General features: G+C 42.5%; 1 protein-coding gene across 2 annotated transcripts in view; it reads right to left on the reverse strand.

The window, feature by feature from the left end:
* Nucleotides 1-1,882: 1,882 nt before the first annotated feature.
* ip6k1 (inositol hexakisphosphate kinase 1) overlaps nt 1,883-19,832 on the reverse strand; it is a 42,683-nt gene continuing 24,733 nt past the window's right edge. Inside the window, exons 4-10 of one of the 2 annotated variants that reach the window (XM_050039094.1) lie at nt 16,670-16,815; nt 16,413-16,539; nt 8,165-8,405; nt 7,844-8,025; nt 6,171-6,352; nt 5,217-5,450; nt 1,883-4,562 (exon numbers count right to left, since the gene is read on the reverse strand). In XM_050039094.1, the coding sequence (XP_049895051.1) occupies nt 4,059-4,562; nt 5,217-5,450; nt 6,171-6,352; nt 7,844-8,025; nt 8,165-8,405; nt 16,413-16,539; nt 16,670-16,786 (1,587 nt within the window). In that variant the 5' untranslated portion in view covers nt 16,787-16,815 and the 3' untranslated portion in view covers nt 1,883-4,058. The remainder of the gene's footprint in view (nt 4,563-5,216; nt 5,451-6,170; nt 6,353-7,843; nt 8,026-8,164; nt 8,406-16,412; nt 16,540-16,669; nt 16,816-19,832) is intronic. The other variant, XM_050039095.1, reaches the window with a different exon arrangement.

The raw sequence follows: 19,832 nt of genomic DNA on the forward strand, positions 1-19,832 counted from the left end.
AAAGAGAGTAAATATTGGACTGACATTCATCAGATGGACACAAACACAATTCCATATGAATGATAATGTTGCTCCATAACCTCTAGATCAGTGGTTCCCAACTGGTCCAACCACAGGGTCCAGATTTCTCCTTAGTCATTAGTTCGAGGTCTACACAGTTTAATATATTTAGCGTCATACTTGCGTTGGGCCATGTCATCAAGCTAGTTTGCTGTCTCTGTCCAGAAGCTGCCCATTAGTCACTCCACAGCAGGAAACAGCACTTCAGAATAAAAGCTCTGTGACAGATATTCACCAAAGTGGTAAAAAAAATAGTTATTGAAGGCTTAAGGTTGTGATTTAGGTCCTGAGACTTAGTGAATTTGTATTTTTCTTCATCCTGATGAACTGACAGGTCTCAGATTTGTGATACTAAATTACGTGACTGTCTGTGTCTCTGCACCAGCTGCTGCTCATGTTCTGTTTATGTGATAATTAAAGCGTCTGAAGAGAGCTGTCAGTGCCTCATTTGACCTGCAGCTTTCTGCCGCAGCAGGACCCACCCGTCGGGGCAGAGATGGATGTGTCTGTCTGGTCAGTAATTACAACACAAGCCCAAAAGCTTCTGGAAAGATTTAATCTCACTTACTTCCACTGTTCTAACAAACAGTCAGGATGATGTCAGATGCAAAAAAATGCTGCTAAATAACTCAATCATTGAGGCTAATATCCATGATGAGATATCATGATCTGAGAGGACACGTGGACCATCGCTGCTCTCGACTCTCGATGGCTGTAACAAGAATGTTCTGACGCCGTGGTGGAAACTGACCCAAACAGGAGGACATTAATGTGCATGCACGTCTTTACCAACTCCTTAAAATGTGAAGTGAAACAAACCAAAGTCTAAAGATGGTGTCTACCTGTTCTAACACACGCACACTCACACACATTCAACAGAGCTTCCCAGCAGAGCAACAGCTCCACAGCAGGCAGAAGTGTTGGGCTCACTGAGCTCACTCAAGTCTGGACTTACTGCATGTTTTCTGAATAAAACACAATCTGTTTTTTGAGTGTTGAACTGAAGCTGAGTCAGCAGCAGATTTAACAGACTTGAGTTAGCTCAAATAATACTGCGTAATTCTCCTGACTTCTCACACACTGTGTCTCTGAATCTCTTTACATGTTATACATTTTGGGGGGGGGGGGGCATGTAAAAGACAAAACATTTCCCCACACACATGGGTAAAGGTACAATAAAAAAATAAATTATCACCTCGATAAACCAAAAATAAAATATTCATATTTGCTCTCTTATTCCAGCTCCTGTAGGGTGAGTTCCTGGTGCCGTCCAGCAGGAGGCGGCGCTGCGTCACAGCCGGCCTCTGGAACTTGTTGGAGGAGGCATAAATGGACAAATGTGATTGGCTAACACTGTCTCATCAGGACCAATCAGATGAGATAAATGGTGACATCTTTGGATGAATTGTGGCCAATTCTGTTGACAGTCACAGTTTTGTGTGTGTGTCATGACACGTTTAAGGCCGGGCAGTTAATAATCATTACACATTATCATTCAAACACTTGAATGGATCATGATGAATTAAACACATCATGTTTCACAAAATTATGTTGAATGATTCCAGGCAAATTATCATTGAAAACCTGGAAAAGGTCATTGAAATGGAAGGGGTTTTTTCCACTGTAATGAGCATGAATCTGATTATTTTCTATGACTTTGCACAGATCGTGATTTTATCACATTATATATGCATATAATATACGTAAGAAAAATATTCTTCTTATTAAATATTCTTGTTATTCAACCATAACACCCAGCCCGAACTTAAAGAAAAAGGCTGGCACTGTTCTGTATTTTTCTTATTGTCATCAAATCCCATTAAAAAAGACCCAAACCAACAACGTGTTTGTCCGCAACACTTTGACTTCCTGTCTGTGGCTCTCAGCCTCATCTGCTCCCATTAAAGGTGTAAATCTTTAAATCTTTTTGGCTCACAGATATAAAGCTGATAAAACAATCCCACCACACGTGACCATTAAGTAGCTGTTTCTGATCATATTGCACGATCCATTATTTCTCGTCTGTAATTGTTTAAAAGTAGAGTGAAAGTTCACTCAGCAACAGGAAACAGTCATTAGAAGCTGTTTTGGAGCTTTTGATCATTAAAAGACAACATGTTCAAAAAGTCTTCAAAGCTTTAAAAGAAAAATTAAATTAGAACATCAACTGTTATCTTCTAAAGCTCCAAAACAGCCTCAGAAGATAATTGATGCATAAAAATAACTTTCAACGTCACATTTAAAAGGCTCAGTAATTTCCTAAAACATCTGGTCACTTTTTTAACAGACGTTACTGAAACAGGACGAAATAGTGCATTTGTTGGGAGCAAATTAATCCACATTTGGTGCTCTGATGAATATTTGGGGCAGCAGGATGGTGTGTGTGGGATTGGGACAAAATAAACCACAGTGTGTGTGTTCAGGGTGATGAAGGAACATGTCAGGGTACAGTGAGACTCACTGTCGTGTAGAGCAATGGAGCTCTGTGACACAGGAAAGTATATTCGACTTTTGATGCACACACAATGCTTGTTAGTAGAATCAATTAATTGTTGGTTTGAGTCTTTTTTCGATGGGATTTGTTGATAAAAAGAAAAATATCAGCAGACCAGATTTGGGAAAGTGACACTTATGCTTTCGATATTACACAATAACCCAGAGGATGATTTTACAGGACACAGACTACTAATGTTTTTTGAATTAAGCCCCAAAAACGGACACACAGCTTTTTTTTTTTTTTTTTTTTAGAAATTATCTATATTCTCTCCTTAAAGCCTACTTCTATGTTGCACTTAATCTCCGTTCTCCCTGTAGGCGATGCCGCCCTCTGCACTGCTGAAGAAAAAAGTTGCCGTCTATCATCGCCATCTATTGCTTTAACAGTTGCTTGGATGTGTTTCTGAGTGCGTTTTCAAGGTAACGCGAGAAAGAGTCTGTTCACCTGTCCAGGTTTGGTTTCTGTAGAGAAAGAGGAGTGACGAGGAGTAGAGGTCAGGAGGGGGGAGTCGGGGAGTGAGGAGGGAGGGGAGGTGAAGTGTGTGTTGGCCAACTTCAGTGGGCGGCCCCTGGGATTCAGCTGATTGGTTGTTCAGAGAGGATGCTCTGTCCCGCTGTGCTGTCAAACAGCTCCACAGACAACTGTTCCCAGGATGTGTGTATGAGTGTTTGATTGTGTGTGTGTGTTGTTGTTGTTCGTCTATCTTGGTGAGGACCAATTTCAGTGGACCTGTCGGACCTTGGGAGTGACAACGTTTTTGGCTAGTCCTCACATCCTTCAAAGTCTGACTTGGTGTTTTGGTTAAAGTCCCGCTCCACTAATAAGCGTGTTCTGCTTATTGTTACTTTTAGCCTGTGTTTGAATTTCACTGTGTAGAATGATGAATGTGAGTTTGACACCAGAGGGCTGTTCTCATTCTCATATGAACATGTCTTCAAATGCGATTTAAACAGAACTCAGAGAAACTTTCCTCCTTCAGCAGACAAATGTGAAAACACATACATCATTCAGCTCAGTAAGAGTCAAACATCCAGCTGAAGTTACACTAAGCTAAACATATTTTCGAGCGGAGGAGGACTTTACAGTTGGACTGTGATGGTTAGTGGTGACGGCTCAGGTTGGGGTGAGGGGCTGGGAATGCATTAAATCAATGCAGGTCCTCACAAGTATAGAAGTACAAATGTGTGTGTGTGTGTGTGTGTGAGTTGTGTGCGTGTTGTGTAGAGCCTCAGAGGTTCTCCATATCAGCTTGAAGTTGCAGCCATTTTGGCTCCACTGTCCCACCTCCTGGCGGTTGCTATAGTAACTACTTGACTGTAGAATGCCCATGTTGCCATGGTGACGTCCTGAAGAACCTTGTTTCATATTTACAGCCAAACCGTCTCAGTTCTTGAGAACACCGCGGCACGACCTGCACTGACTGTACGACCTGAACTAACTCACAACAAGATGTGTGTGTTTGTGTGTGTGTGTGTGTGTGTGTGGGTGTGAGTGTTCGGAGCTACGGCAGGTTGTCGTCCCGCAGGCTCTCCAGGATCTGGACCAGGCTCTCCAGTCCAAACACGTAGCCTCGGTCCGGCCCGTCGTGCACTGCTGTGTCGCCACGGAAACCCTTGAAGGTGGAGTGGGCGAAGTCGATCATACGTACATCCACCAGGGGGGGCTGCTGGGGAGCAGGAGGAGGGGAGAAGGAATTTAAGCTGGGAGCAGGGGAGGAGTCTGGATGCGGGTGAAGCAAGGGGTGAGGGGGGAGGAAGGAGTGGCAGTCTGAGTTGGAGGGCGGGACCTGTGGGGGAGGACGCGGGGAGGGGGAGGGAGTAGTCATCAGTCCAGGTCCCTGAGAGGACAGTAACCCCGGGTCTGGGTTCTGGCTCATGTCCGTTTCACAGGGAGTGTCTGGGGCGGGAGGTGCGTGGAGGCCGGGGCCACAGTGCGGCTCTGGAGGGGCCGCAGGAGTCTTCAGGTGTGAGGACGCATGCTGCCCGGAGCTGAGGACCTCAGGTTCCTACAGACAGAATCAAACACAGAGGGTTTATTTCATGAGTTTATTTCCAACACACACAACTGTACGTTTTTGTGGGTGGGAAGCCAGTGAGGGATCACAGACTTGTTGGATGCAGTGTCTTCATGAACAGGGTATCCAACATCTCAGTGTGGTGCAGCATTAACTCAGTAGGGGGAACCCTAGCTACAAATTATTGGTGGGCCCCAAGTTAGTCTGATTGAAAGCAAGGTCACTGTAATATTCAAAGTGTTAGAACAAAGTTTTGATTCAGGGCCCCTCTACAAGAAAAGGTAAATATGCAAGAAGTATGCCATCCTGTTTCAGTATTTGCAAATAACTGCATTACAACAAAGTACTGGCTGCCTATCTCATCATGGTCTTTGGGGCCCTTGAGGGTCTGGGCCTCTCGGTCTGGCTGGTAATCCAGACTTGGCTGCATTTACTTTTGTGGAGTGTAAACAGACCTCATCTGGACTTCACATCTCGCTTTTTTAGTGACAATTTTGAGCTATAAACACAAAACATGACAAGTTCTGACTGACTTCACTGAGGAATAAATAAGTTCCACACTTTGTTCAGCTGATGAACACATCGTGACAGAGCAGATTTATTTTGACACTAAAACACAAAGAGCGTTCTCAGGGCCCCGCTCACCTTTCCCTCATAGATGATGAGCAGCGAAGACGAGTAGAAGCGATAGGACGCCTGCCTCTCCAGCACCGCCTTCAGGCTGCGAAGCTTATTCAGGATTGGCTCAAAGAGGTCCTGCCTCAGACCCTTTCCATTGTGCAAGTACTGGTAGAGGGCCTGGCGGAAGCCTTCGATCGACAGGCCGCGGCCGTAGTACTTGTTCCTGCAGAGGTAGTGACTGGTGTTCAGCTGGTACACCTGCAGAGACAGACGGCACAAACATCTCACTGCAACACAAATACTGTAATACATCACACGCTGCACATGCAGTCAAATTTTCAGAATAAAATCCAGTTAGTGAGTAAATCAAATGTTGATTTCCTGACATGGTTTTGACAGCTGTTGGATTATTAGTTCGAATCATACATCTGTCAAATTATGTCAAGAATCCTGGGGCCTAAATATCAGTGCAGACAATCAGTGGGACATTTACACAAGTACTGTACTAAAGTATAATTCTGAGGTACTTGTACTTTACTTATCCAACAGGCTAAGGAGTTACAGGAAATTAACTGATGTATTATTTGTAGTGCTCTTCATAGTCTTTGTAGTGCTTATAGTAGAAGTAGTGGGAGTAATACTTGCAGAATTGGAGGTTGTACAGTACTGGAGGTAACAGCAGTATTATAAGTAGAATAATGTTAAAGTATCACTACGTCATCTGATCCTCCACCCCAGAGACAAAACAGAAAATAATTACAAAAGCACAGACCATATTTTTATGGCTCTATGGGCACACACACAAATATTATGTTTACTCTGCCCACTTTACCCCAGCAGAATGAACTGTAACATCAACAAATTGGAAGATGTTCTAAAGATAAACGAGCCTGCGTTATTTCCTCTACATCCTCAGGCAATTATGTTTTGCCCAAGATGGAAGCTGGGATGTTTACGATGATGCGGTGGCTGTTGTACCTGCATGCCACACACTCTGACTCCCAGCGTCGCTGAAGTGCTCTGTTCACATTTCCTCATCTGCCTGGCCGCCTTCTCCTCGGAGGCGTCGTCTCCATGCTGCCTGGTGCCCATCTTCAGGTCCAGGATGCAGGGGTAAAAGAATTTGTGAACAACGTTCTCCAACAACAGAAACTCTGGTTCAAACGATGCAGTCAAGGAGCAACTTTCTGTTTGTCGAGCAAATCAAAGCAACAATTTCCAAAGCAAAAACTGCAAATGAGCAGATGCCAAGTTGCAGAAGTGCTACGACTGATTTGTCTGATAGTCTGATAATTAATTACATTTCCTTTCTTTGCCATTTTTTCCAATCAATGTTTTGATATTGTCAAAAAATTCAACACTTCCTACAAATGTTTCACATTAACATCTGCAGCCAGTGTAGAAACTCCACACTCTTGTCATAATATGGATAGAAAAACAGACGAAATGAAAGGGACTGAAATTAATTCGTCAGTGAGAACTCGATCTCTGTTAAAAAAGAAAGTGTTGTTGAAATAAATGTACATTAAACTGAACTGATCAACACTACACGTGAAAAGATCATCAAATACAAAAGGGTGAAAATTAGGAATAAAACCATGACTGCAGAATATAAATGCTCCTATAAACATTCTCTATGCAGAGGAGGTACATAAAAGCATCACCCACTGTGTAAGATTTTATGTTTTGGTCCATTCATGGAATTATCGGAGGGAAAAAAACACTCTAGCAATGTTATTCTATTATTTCTCCATCAAACACACTCACTGTAAAGCCTCTCCTTCCCTTAGCTGCATGTTAATATGGACATATGGTTATCAGTGAGACAGAGTATTCCTGATGATCACTCTGAATACATTAATAGACATTTGATTATTAGATTTCAATTACACCTCGACCTTTTGTTTCTTCCTTGTAATTTTTTCTATTTTCTGATACTGTCCCTACAGTTAAAGGGAAATTCTTGTTTGAAAATATGCTAAAACACACCGAAAACATAACTTCTTAATTCTTAGCTCTCAGCTCTCAGCTCTCAGCTCTCAGCGGTGATCACTGGACGCTGCAGATTTCAATGATCTGAATGCACCATGTATCTGCACAGGGAACCTTCTCTGCCTGTTGAATCTGCTCTGACCTGACACAGATGGACCTTGTTGAGGACAGAGTGTGTGTATGTGTTGCTGTGTTTTCCAGACAGCTGCAGTCTGCTCTCTTTGAAGATCAAGATCAAAACACGACCCTCGACCCGATAACCTCGGACGCCTCCCGCCGTCCTTCTCACAGTCTCACTGGGATTAACATTCAGTGCCTCTGACTGTACCATAGACTGCATAAAAATAATGGATGTAGCCACTGTGACGTCACCCATCGGGTTGTGGACTACTGTTATAGAAGAAAGTGTTAATTCACCACCTGCACTGTACATTATTGCACTATTTATCATCATTTACCATATCAAGTTTATTCTTGACCTCAGAAAAAGTAGTTTGTGAAAAAATCTTATCTTACTGTCCATTACTAGTTTTTTCCCAGAGTTTCAGGGGTTGCAAAGCTGTGGAAAAAGCCAGTGAACGGACCTTGATTTCAGTTTCTTTGTCAAATGAAAAGAGCCTGTTGAGAGTCAGTGGACTTGATTAGTTGAGAAAGGATACTGAAGAGTTTGCGGTCCTTGGATTCAGACCTCATGCGGCTGAGCTGCTGTTTGTGGCAGCGGAGGCTCCAGGGGTTGTGGCTGATCTTCTCTGAACTCAACCCACTGTTCCAGTCCAACATCTGGAACGGAACGTCCGAGTGGATCTTTGGGTCGAGCCTGGGACTCTTCAGCTCTCCAAGACTGCAGGGAGGAGGAGAGAGAAGATCGTTAATACAGCAGAAATGACTGTTGGTGAAGAACTTTCCAACGTTCTGGAGTGATATGAAATGTTTACCGTATTTTAACAATGACTCCAACTATTCGTCACATCCCTACTTACTTATCCGAAGTGTCGGAGTCGTGCGTCTCCCTCCTGTCGGCCCGCTCATCCTTGTGTTCAGAAGAGGAGGAGGATCGATGGAGGCTGCGCCGGGAGTGTTTCCTCCTTGGCTGCTCCCTCTCTGGAGGGTCTCGCTCCTCGTGCTCTGCCGTCCCTCCCTCCATGTTGCTCTCCACATAGGGGTAGGCCACCAGGTTGATGTAGCCATCAGAGTCGCCTTCAAAACAAACCAGCACTACACCTGACGGGACAGAGCACAGACAGACAGGATGTTTAGAAATGACATTTATTACAATATCAAGACAGAGAAGTATAATCCATCTTCTTAATGACGTTAAATATCTTACAAAATGTCTGTCTCAAAACAGCATTGCTTAGAAAAGTGACAGTTACTGCAACTGCAACTGCAACTGCAACTGCAACGTGACTCATTAAGGAAGACAACAAACAAACTAAGACTGAATGTTTAAAGGTCTTCAAGGGTCATTTCTTACTTACAAAGACCTGAGACAAGTCAGGTCAAGTCTAAATTATATCCAGTCTAATCAGATGTGGTAAGGCCTGGTGTGTTGACACAGGTCTTAGGTCTGTGTGTCAACATGTCTAATAATACCCGAGTGCACACGCTCTATCACTTGATGCTGTAAAAACCTTTATTGGCTCCACAGTAAACATCAGACATGCATGTTGGTTTATATATCCAGCCAATGTCAGGTCCACATCCACTGAGAAAACCTTTAGCATGCAAGCAACTTAACATGGAAACAATATTTGTTTAAAGGCAGCCCTGACCCTAAAGTGACACAGTGTAATGTGTACTGAGGCCATTGTGGTCAAATTGACAATACAGAATGATGTTAAAAATACTGAAACAGTAACACAAGTAGAGGAGAGTCATAAAGTCAGCAAAGTGACTCAGTAACGTATACGGCAATGTCCATCTAAAGTGTGCTGACATTGTAACATGAGCCACCATAGACCAGGTCAGGCTGTAGCGGCAAAACAACTGAGTGCTTTGAATGCAGTAAAGTTGTGTTTGCTTTTAATTTGCTAAAGAAAGAATGATATATTTCTTCCACACATGCACATATTCCTGTACTTTATACTTCATGCTGTGAGCTGTTGCACATCCCCTAGTCAATATTTTTGCACATTTTGGCACAAAACAATTTCTTCTATTGTAAATTGTTCTATTAATTATTAGATTTCTTGACTTTGTATTCATCGTTAAGCACCAAAACACCCAGACAAATTCCTTGTATGTACAAACCTACTTGGCAATAAAACTGTTTTTGATTCTTTTCAATGTTGCACATTGTGACTTCACAGCTGCAGTTATCACCATCTTTATATTAAAAAGTGTGCATGATGTGAAAGTGTCACTCACAGTGCAGTTGCTCAAATCAAGACCGAATAAAACAGTTCAGTCACTGGTGTTTTTAATGACTGTGACTTTAAGTGTTCTCAGTCACGGTGGGTAATATGGCTCAAACTTGGCATCACAGTATACACGATGTACTTTTGTATATCACTATAGCTATTTATAGGTACGTGACAAATTAAAGGTCTGATTGGAGTGGTGTCTCTGCTATGAAAAGACCTCCATCCAACAGGCTCACTGGATGGCTGACGAGTATGAAAATGATGTGGATTATATGCTAGGGCCTTCACAGTCAACCACACTTAGGTCACGATCACACGGAGACACGTTGCTAGAAACCAGGGTTGGAAATGAACTTTTTTGTCCACCTGCCACTGTGGCTAGTGGGTTCCAAGATCTAGCAGCCACTTGCAAATTGTACAAGCATTTGGCTGGTGGCTGGTGCTAATTTCCAATCCTGCAAGAAACACGTCACCATTGAAACCACTGTTGCCTATTGTACGGCATGCTTGGCGTGCGCTCTTCTCTTGTGCCACGTTTCACGGTTTTAAGACATGAATAAAAGTTAAAATATTCTCAACTTTGCAGGGTGCTTGTTAGTGTCTTAAGCCTTTAGATGAGGTAGGAACAGTGGGAGAATAGCAAATGCAGACAAAAGGTTGATATTAGGGGTATTTCTTTACAATGAAGATCTCCCCATTGTTTAAATACAAAGCTAGCTAGCTGTTGGACTGTGACAGAGCTATGGAGTATGTGTGAGGGAAGGGGGAATTTATATTTGATGCCGTGATCGTTTCATGTAAGCTAATGTCCTTGAGAGAGAAAGAAAAACCATACGGTTTCCTTTTTTGTTGTGAACCTAAAACTTCCACTTTCTATGGGCTGTTTTCTCTCCTGATCTGACAACAACAACAACAGCTCCATGTCTGCTTGAATCCTTGTTTTCTTCTGTTAATTATATTTGATTGCCCACTTGCACACGCAGCCAGGGCTTTTTTTTAAAGTGGCCACGCCTTTAGCAACATGTCTCAGAGTGATCATGGGGCCTTATGGGAGAATGTGATGTTGATGCTCAACAGAGAATCTATGACAAGGAGCACTGAAGCTGTTCTGGAGGAAGAACACCTTACTAACACACTTAATGTTGGGTTGTCATGTCATCTGTCATCTGTCTGTACAACAAGATTCAGTAAATGTTCTGAAAATTCAATGGAGAAACTTTATAGATTAAATACCCAGATAGAAAACGTCTGACGATGTATTATTTAAACATTAAGCTGTTATTTTTAGCTCCAGTAGAGCATCTCATCCCCGCTAAGTGAGACGCTGAACATCCTCCCTGTTTGTCCAAATTTAATTTTGCTGTCAGTTTGCTCAGTCGTGGGAAACAAAATCTGAAGATCACGTCCAAACTGAAGCGTGCCCTCTGTCCACAGGAAACTGGACTTCTTCACCACCTCCACACCCCGAACACAAGGAGAAATTTGATCTGATGATGTTGAACACTTTGTGGATAAAACAACCTTGACAGATTCAGAAAGTCGTCCCTGGGCAGCTGTCTGTCTGTCTGCTGTTATTTAATCAGCAGGACAATGGTAGTGGGCAGAGATCCAGGGCTAAATATAGACTCCTTATGGACCACTGTTGTCATGGCACTGGGACCCACAATGCCAGCGGGGTGGACCGGTGGGAATACAGACAAACTGGTAGCTGCAGGTCATTGTACTGGGAATGTATCCACCAGGTCTCATGTTAAGTCGCCCAGTGGATGTTTTTTAAAGGGCAGTTAAGATCATAAGTGATTCATTGAAGCCGAGCTCAGTCTACAGGGGTTTTAAAATCTAGACCAGTTTTGGAATCATGTTGCATCAAGCAAATGAGAAACATAAGCACAAGATTTGAAAATAATGGTGCATCACACTAAACGGGATAATATTAAGATTACTGTGCAAGAGGGAACTTGAATGCACCATCTCATGGGATCTCATGGGTAAGCAGATGTAAACAAGACAAAGACTGAAGTTGTGTGATAACTTGCTGTTATGTAAAAATGTTTTGCAGTAAGAAAAAAACAAAGGCAGGAAGCAAAACAAGTCTGTATGAGAAGATAGTTGGGGAGACGCGGTAAACATGTTGTCAATTCTTCAGCAATAACTGGAGGTGAGATCTTAACCGTCTGTTTTCACATCTGTTGACAGTCATATGCTAGTTTAACTTTAAGGGCTAAATGTTCACCACTGCTTGGCAACACCATCAGCTGCTCCGTATTGGCATGATCATAACTGTAATCATCCAGATTTTAAATCCTAAATATCTCAAGTTTAAAATCACTTGGGCGGCTCCAGTGAGTTTGTGAGCAGTTTGAGACTGGATCTATAAACCTCTCACATTACCAGTACCAACCACAGTCCAAGACCAGATTTCTCCCCGGATATTGATGGGAGGGGTGAATCTGGAGTAAATCAGCCCCAGATTCCGGTGTGACTGTGGCTCAGAGATAGAGCAGGTTGTCCACTAATTGGAAGATCGGCGGTACAATCCCCGGCTCCTCCAGTCTGCATGTCTAAGTATCCTTGGGCAAGATACTTCATTGAGGACAATGAAAAAATGAGCAGTTTAAATTGTTGAAATGAGTACCAGAAGGCTAAATAATAAGGCGGTTACACTGCAATGCATTTAGTATGCAGTATTTATTGCACATCAAATTAAAAAGTGTGTGCCACTGACTGTGCCACCCTCGGAGGAGTGTCAGGCGTCTCTCTTTCTCTATCCATCTCTGTCTGGGCGCTGAACTGAGCGGAAGACAGAAACCAGCGAGTGACTTCTTCTTCTTCTTCTTTTCCGCCAGTATCAACGCTACTTGGCGTATCACTGCCTCCGGCAAGTGACTGAGTCACATCACCGGCTTGCCTCATACGCGCAGGCAGGCCAGGGTTGCCAGATACTGCGACAAATATCCCCCACAATATTACTTGTTTCCTTCACTGTAAAATCGGGAGATTTGCGGGAGAAATTACTGACCGGGACCATCGCGGGAGATAGGGTTAAAAATCGGGAGTCTCCCGCGTGAATCGGGAGAGTTGGCAAGTATGACTGCAACGTGTCTGTCGCAGCAGAGAGCGTCGGAGCTGCTATGCTGAGCACAGAAGACTCTTGTCTATTTTTGGGTGGCTAGTCTTTTTTTTCTTCTGCGCCCTCAAACTGGTGAAAACTACACAAAACTGTGTAAAAAATGAGTACAATCTGTTTAAAAAGGATTGAAATTAACACCTTATTGTACCAGAGTCAATGTGATGCACAATATTTATTTTTGTCACATTAAAATCCATTATATCAATGCATCCTGTTGTTAAAACAAGCCATTTAATAGGTAATACAGTTGATGTTAATAAAGCTTACACTTCCAAACACTCCATAACCAACTGCATTATCAGTTCTCAAAACTCAATGGACACACAGTGAAGCTGGCAACAACCACGCGCTACAAAGACTGAGTCAGTCAAGTAGCAGGTAAAGAAACCCCACTCTGTCGCGTCCATGCCCAATGTATTTCGGCTTTTAGTCAATGAAATGTCAAAAAATAGTAATTTAATCTTCTTTCCAGGCATAGATTAGACCCCTTAACACTTCTCTTTGTTAATCAAGATTACATATTTATGAGTACTTCCATAGAAAAACACCCCTTCATGCCTTCAGATGGCTCAGATGTAACTCTACACCTTTGCCTCATTACGTATGTGCAGATCTCTGAATATGCAAATCAGTCCACTCCTCAGCCACTCGCCTGCAGCTTGAGTGTACCTGCTCACCTTCGACTCTGCTCATCAATCCCACAAACCTCTGCTTGTTAACATTAATAGATAACGTGAGCCTTCGGCCTGACTACATTATTGAACTGCCAAGAATGTGTTAACATTTGTTAGAAGAACCTTTTCCCTGTTCGCTGGCTCTGACAGGTGGAAGTGAAACATAACGTGCAAAATAATTGTACTGATGGAAAGCCCCGCCCCATGAGTTGACCGTTTTGGTTCCTTAGGGTGGTCGACTCTCCCAGAGTCAACTCAGCTGGGGATGAAAACTTTTCTTTTTGCGATATTTGGACTGTTTTTTTTTTTTTGTTTTTTTGTTTTTTTTAATTTCCAGCATCTCCACTCAGTGATGCACAAATTGAAGATGTGCGTGAAAATAGGTGGATGAAAACACATTTAATCATGCAGTCTTCAGTGCATACACCCACACAGTCCTCACAAAAGGACCAATCAAGAACAATAACTGAAAACACCTATGTGGGTGCTATGTGGTAGGACAGAAGATTTAATCCTTATTTTTTTGTCGTCCAAGATCTTTCCAAAGCTTTCTCACCACCCTTTGCAATTAATGTTTTTGCAGCTGTGAATAACTCCTCAATGATTGTACAATGCATTAAGGGAAAACACTGTCCATCAACAGCTCACATAACCCCACTACATACTCAAAAAATTGATGAAGTGGGACACAGATCATGATTTGTCGCGCTTTCCCTCCAAACCTTCCTCATGGCAGACGTTTTTACATCAAAGATGGATGAAACAAATGTAACATAATAAGGACTGCTTTCCATCTCAGTGTTTCAGCGTCAGTCTCTGTGTATGTGTTGGCTCTCTGTCGTGACTTCGACGCACACCTAAATGGAACAGAGCCATCATTAATGTCATTAGTTACACCTGCTCCACCCACCATCAAAATCTCTCTTCATCTCCCAACCTACTTTCATTCGTCATTGTCTCCTCTCTTACATAGTTTGCTAAAATGATAAATAGGTCACATGCATGTAGGAGAGGATGAGGGGTGTGTGTGTGTGTGTGTGTGTGTGCGTGAGCCCTGGCTGTCAGAGTGTGTTTATGTCTGTTACTGCAGCAAAAGCAAGTGGAAACAGCTACATTATGTGCCCGGTGATGAAGAGCAGAGCAGCTAAACCACTTCACTGCCAGTAAACATCCGTACTTCCTTACATCTGTCGCTTCTGCATCCGCCACCGACCCCAGAGGAGTAAAGATAATTCGGAGCAGCGTTTGATATATGGGGCAGCCGGAGTCCCTAAAAGAGACCTGAGCTCCTCTGAAAGCTACAAGTCTGTGGCGTCACAAAAACCTGATTAATAATCAAAAATTAAATTATAACGTATCGACACCTATTCTCATGAAAACACAGAAAAGGTATCTCTGCACAACAAAAGTTGAATAAATCTCCCACACGCTGTCTGTCATACTGCTGGCCTTTTTAATATTTCATACAATATTTCCGTCAAAACCAGTTTAGCAGAAAGCAAGATGGTGTGCACCAATTTTTCACTTCTATTAAAAGCATTTCATTTCCTACAATGAACAACATGGCAAATAAAAATAACTTTTAAACATGTCTGTGGCTCTTTGAATTGGTCTTTCTTTTCTGTCTATAACATAAATTGTTGTACGCTTGGTAGCGGGCATTTTTGTGTATTATCTGCATTCACTCCAAATCAGGTGTTGCAGCAAAAATGCCAGTCCTCTCAAGTATTTTAATGTGAGATCTAAGGCCTGGATTCAAGGCTGTGGCTGTGAGGCCGCTGGTGATGCTTAAAAAAAGTAGCATCCAGGGCCGAAAAGTTGAAACAGAACCCATTTTTGGAGAACTACAACCCCACATTACACAGCAGTGGCCAATCATATAACCGGCAAACCAGAGGATGCCTGCAGTCCACTGGAACAGGTAAGACAGTATCTTTCTATTGTTAAATATTAAAGTGATTAAAAGAAATAACAAAGTATGTATTCACAGATTGCGTGTACTATGCTTCTAATGTCATGACTTACTTTGTTTATGTGTGGATTTGGAATCCATAGCTAAATTTGCTAGAGAGACTACAGGCTGGCTACCCCTACTGACATTCAAACTAACTGTTATTCATTTCCAGATAATTTTGTGTCAGGAAGCTAATGGAGAGGGTTTAAAGAGCTGCATGTGGCTCCAGAGCCACAGGTTGCCTTCCCGTTTTAGGGCAACATAAAAAAAACTTACCAAAGAAAAATACGTAGTCGCTGAGATGGGGAGGTTAGCTTTCTATAGTTGGTCTCCACCCTCCACTCCCATACAAATGGGCTATTTAAGTGACACTCCCACACTGCTGCACAACCCTGTGGCTAATCCCTGCAACACCTGATTTGTGTGAACCCAGTCTACGCACCGTGTGCGGATCTGGTGTGAGATTAGATGGACGTATCTACTGTAAACTCATCTGTAATCTTGTGTTGTGGCTGTGGTGAAGTGGCCACGACAAGACAGTAGTTGAACCTCTGAAAATGTGTGTTCACGGATCAGAGTGGCTACAAGTTTTGGCAACATTAAGTTTTGTATATTAACTGTCATACAAACTGCAGCTATGACATTCCAGCTATGACAGACGGTTTCCCACCGACCCGAGTCAGGTGTTAGCAGAGAGTACAAACTAGTTAATAAGTGAGCAGAAAAGTCCAAATGGACAACTGAAAGTAATGGACAGAGGATTAAAATGTTAAAGCTTTTGCCCCTCTGAGTGGCAGAAGTATGAATGCAAAATTTACCAAATCAGCTGAAAAAAGACAAAGCCTAAACACAACAACAGGACACAACTCCAGGATGAATATGTCTCGTATGGAGTAAAACACAGCTGTTGTTTCAGTGCATTTACGGTTTTCTCTACAGCAAAATACTACAGAGCAAAGAAGAAGAAATTTGATAAGAGGGTACTTAAGTCCATCTGATAACAGGGCCGTGGGAGTACTTCGATGTAAAGGGCTGATATATGAAGTTCACCAAGAAACCCAGCTCTCATCTGTGTCTAATACTGAACATCAGTGGGATGTGACTGACCTTTATACTCTGGAGTGAACTCCTTCATCTCTGGAGGCAGAGACTCGTAGAAGCGCTGCTCTCTGCTGATCAGAGGCTTACACACCGTGTGGTCATCATAACGCATCATACTGGTGTGACCCCCCACCTGCACGCACACATACACACACACACACACAAAAACAGAGGAGGTAACATAAGAAATTAAATATCCATTAAGTCCATTCTTTTATCGTATTAAGTGTTTTTTGACCTTCATTTTAGCCATTCCTACCCACCTGGTGTACGAAGGGCTCCAGTGGAACGCCTCCTGCCCGTGGTCGAAGTGCAGCCCCTCCCCCCTGCCCCGCCCCCTGTAACTTGTTGTCCATGTTGTTAGTGTGAGGGAGGCACATGGCTCCTGGCGGACGCACCGCGCCTCCTCCTGCCGAGGACAGAAGGATTTATGAAATGAGGTGTCAGAGAAAACAAATCTGGTCTTGTTTTACAGTAAGGCTGCCTGTAAACTCTGTGAGAAGAGAACTGCTCATCAGATGGCTGAATAGCTTTGGAAAGGCCCTCCGCCTACACCTCTGACTCCAACACGTTGTTCGAATCACCCGGCCGTGAGGTGTGCAGTTCGCTCACGCAGCTGCTCTCACTAGGGCTGGGTATCACTGAAAATGTTTTGATGCTCTACCTGAGTTACTGAAATAATATCACGAGTCACTATACCTTTAGGATAATACAGTTTATCAGCCAATAATTAAACTGAATCAATATTCTATTTAACAAGCAAACAAAACATAATCAGCTACACAGTCTAAAACTGGCAAATGTATTATTTATATCAGGAACTATCTGTTCATAAAATAAGAAAACAGTAACACAAATCTGACGAGACATTTGATGTCAGCTTTTGGTACTCAGTGAACCAGGTAAAGTCTCAGGGCCACAGATGCATTTCAGTTATTGTTAAGAAAGGTTAATGTAAAGAGCAGCAGGTGCTCACTGCAGTTTGAGCCGAGATAAAACCTCCAACACACAAAGACAACATCATCTTCCACCTTAGGGCCCTGATCACACAGAAAGCGTATCCCAGGTAGCAAAACACGAGATGCGCCGCACTGCCTTTTAAAAAAAAAATTGAAGGCAGAGGGTACTTGCTGTAGCTCTGGTTGAGGGTGAGAGGCTGTCAGTAAATAGTTTGTTGAGCACAGATAAACAGAGATTTGTGTGGGTATATGAGACCCTAAAAAAGAGGGTGGATCACGGGGAGTACCACCAGTTGGTCCAGGAGCTTCACCTCCATGATGGCTGTTTCCAGGTATATTTTAGGATGACTGCTGTCTATCGTCGGGTTGTATAGCTCTGGGTATCCAGCAACCGCTTCCACCAGTTTCTCCTCCATTGTCTACCAAAAATAAACTAACTAGACATTCCATAACAATTGTGCATTTTGTGATAAAAGCGTCAAATTTGGTACAGTTATAGCCAAAGACATATATAAAAGAATTAGATGTGGAGCCATCATGGATTTTCAATATAGCGGCCATGGCAGCCATTTTCCAAAATGGATGCCGGCCACAACTGTTTTTAGATCAAATTCCATATTAACTATGAATATTATGTGATAGAATCATCAAATTTGGTACAGTTATAGCCAAAGACATGTAGAAAAGCTATCATGAATCATGAATTTTCAATATGGCGGCCAATTTTCAACATGGCCGCCATTGACAACTATTTTTAGATCAAACTTCATATTAACCCTAGATATTATGTGATAGAAGCATCACATTTGGTACAGTTATAACCAAAGACATGTAGAAAAAAATAAGATGTGGAGCCATCATGAATTTTCAACAACTTTTTTTAGATCAATTTTCATATTAACGATGGATATGTGATATTGAGAATATATGTTGAATCTATCTACCATACATAGCACTTGGGAACTATCTTTCGGATAGTACATTTTTCAAGATGGCGGCCAACTACCGAAAAACGGTAGATGCAATACAGCTGCATAGACTCGTCTGATTTGGAAGATCTTTGAGTCAATTCATGTATTGATATATGAATATGTCATATATATTTGTTATGATTCTGGATACAAATTATTAACTTCAGAGTTGCTCAGAAGCTGCAATTCAAGACTCAAAATATGTGATAACAATACATTTTTCAAGATGGCGGCCATGACTGGTAGCCTATGAGAATTAGACTAGCAATACAGTTGCATAGATTTATCTGATTTGGATATCTCAGTTAGGGTTAGGGTAGAGTGTGTAGTGTAGTGTCCATTTACATTTTTATGAAATAAAATTGCCTAGAATAGAGTGGACGTCACAGCACAACCAGGGCACACTGGTGACACCACTGCTGTGAAACTCAGCATGGGGTTCAGTGGCAGCTAAATACACTCTGCTTTATAATGATTTACTCAGTGACAGTTTAGTGGTAGTGTAGTTTAGTTTCCTAAATGCTATCTAATGTTAGCCCCACATCTAGTTGATATGCACATTAAGATGTAGTTAGATAGCTGCATCTGAATTGACAGGATGTGCCTGGACATGTAGGCTTGATCTGGTGTGGGACCGCTACTTGTCTGAGTCCTTGAAAGCTGCCACAAGAGCAAAGCGTAGGGAAGGCGTGCAGAGACATGTGGTAGGCTCTGCACCCATTCCCAGGAACTGGCAAAACTTTCTCAGAGTTGACAGCAATAAGACTGAGTTGTTCACCTTACTCTCAGATGCTCTGCTTGAGGAGTTTGTGCAGGACAATAAATAGCTTGTTGTCACAAATAGTGTAGAAGTCCTCAGCAAGCCACCACTTCAAGATCTGTCCTCAATTGCTACATGTACACACGAGGAGGCTGATAGTCGCATGTTATTACATGTGGCCCATGCAGCAAGAAATGGCCATCAGAAAATAACGATACAAACTGTTGATCCTGATGTTGTGGTGCTGGCTGTGGCAGTTGCTCAGGGTCGCCAGCCAGAAGACGAGCTTTGGTTGGCATTTGGACCTGGAAAGGCTTTTCGATACCTTGCAGCCCATGAAATTGCAGCAGGGCTGGGGCCTGAGAAGGCACGTGCACTTCCAGTGTTTCATGCATTGACGGGCTGTGACACTGTATCAAGCTTTGCTGGCCATGGGAAGAAGACTGCCTGGGCTGTATGGACTGTCTTTCCAGAGCTTACACATGCCCTGTTAATCAGAATCAGAATCAGAATCAGAATCAGAAATACTTTATTGATCCCCGAGGGGAAATTATTTATGTTACAGGTGCTCCTTGCAACAGAGGAAAGATACGTGAAAATATCAGAAATTTAAACAGTAGTATTAACAAATATATAGTTAAATAAACAGGAATTATTAACAAACATAAACGTAAATAAATATATATATATATACATATATATATTGTAAACTGAACAAGATTGTTTACACAAACAG

Source organism: Epinephelus moara, chromosome 24 (assembly GCF_006386435.1).
Source record: "Epinephelus moara isolate mb chromosome 24, YSFRI_EMoa_1.0, whole genome shotgun sequence".
Lineage (NCBI taxonomy): Eukaryota > Metazoa > Chordata > Actinopteri > Perciformes > Serranidae > Epinephelus > Epinephelus moara.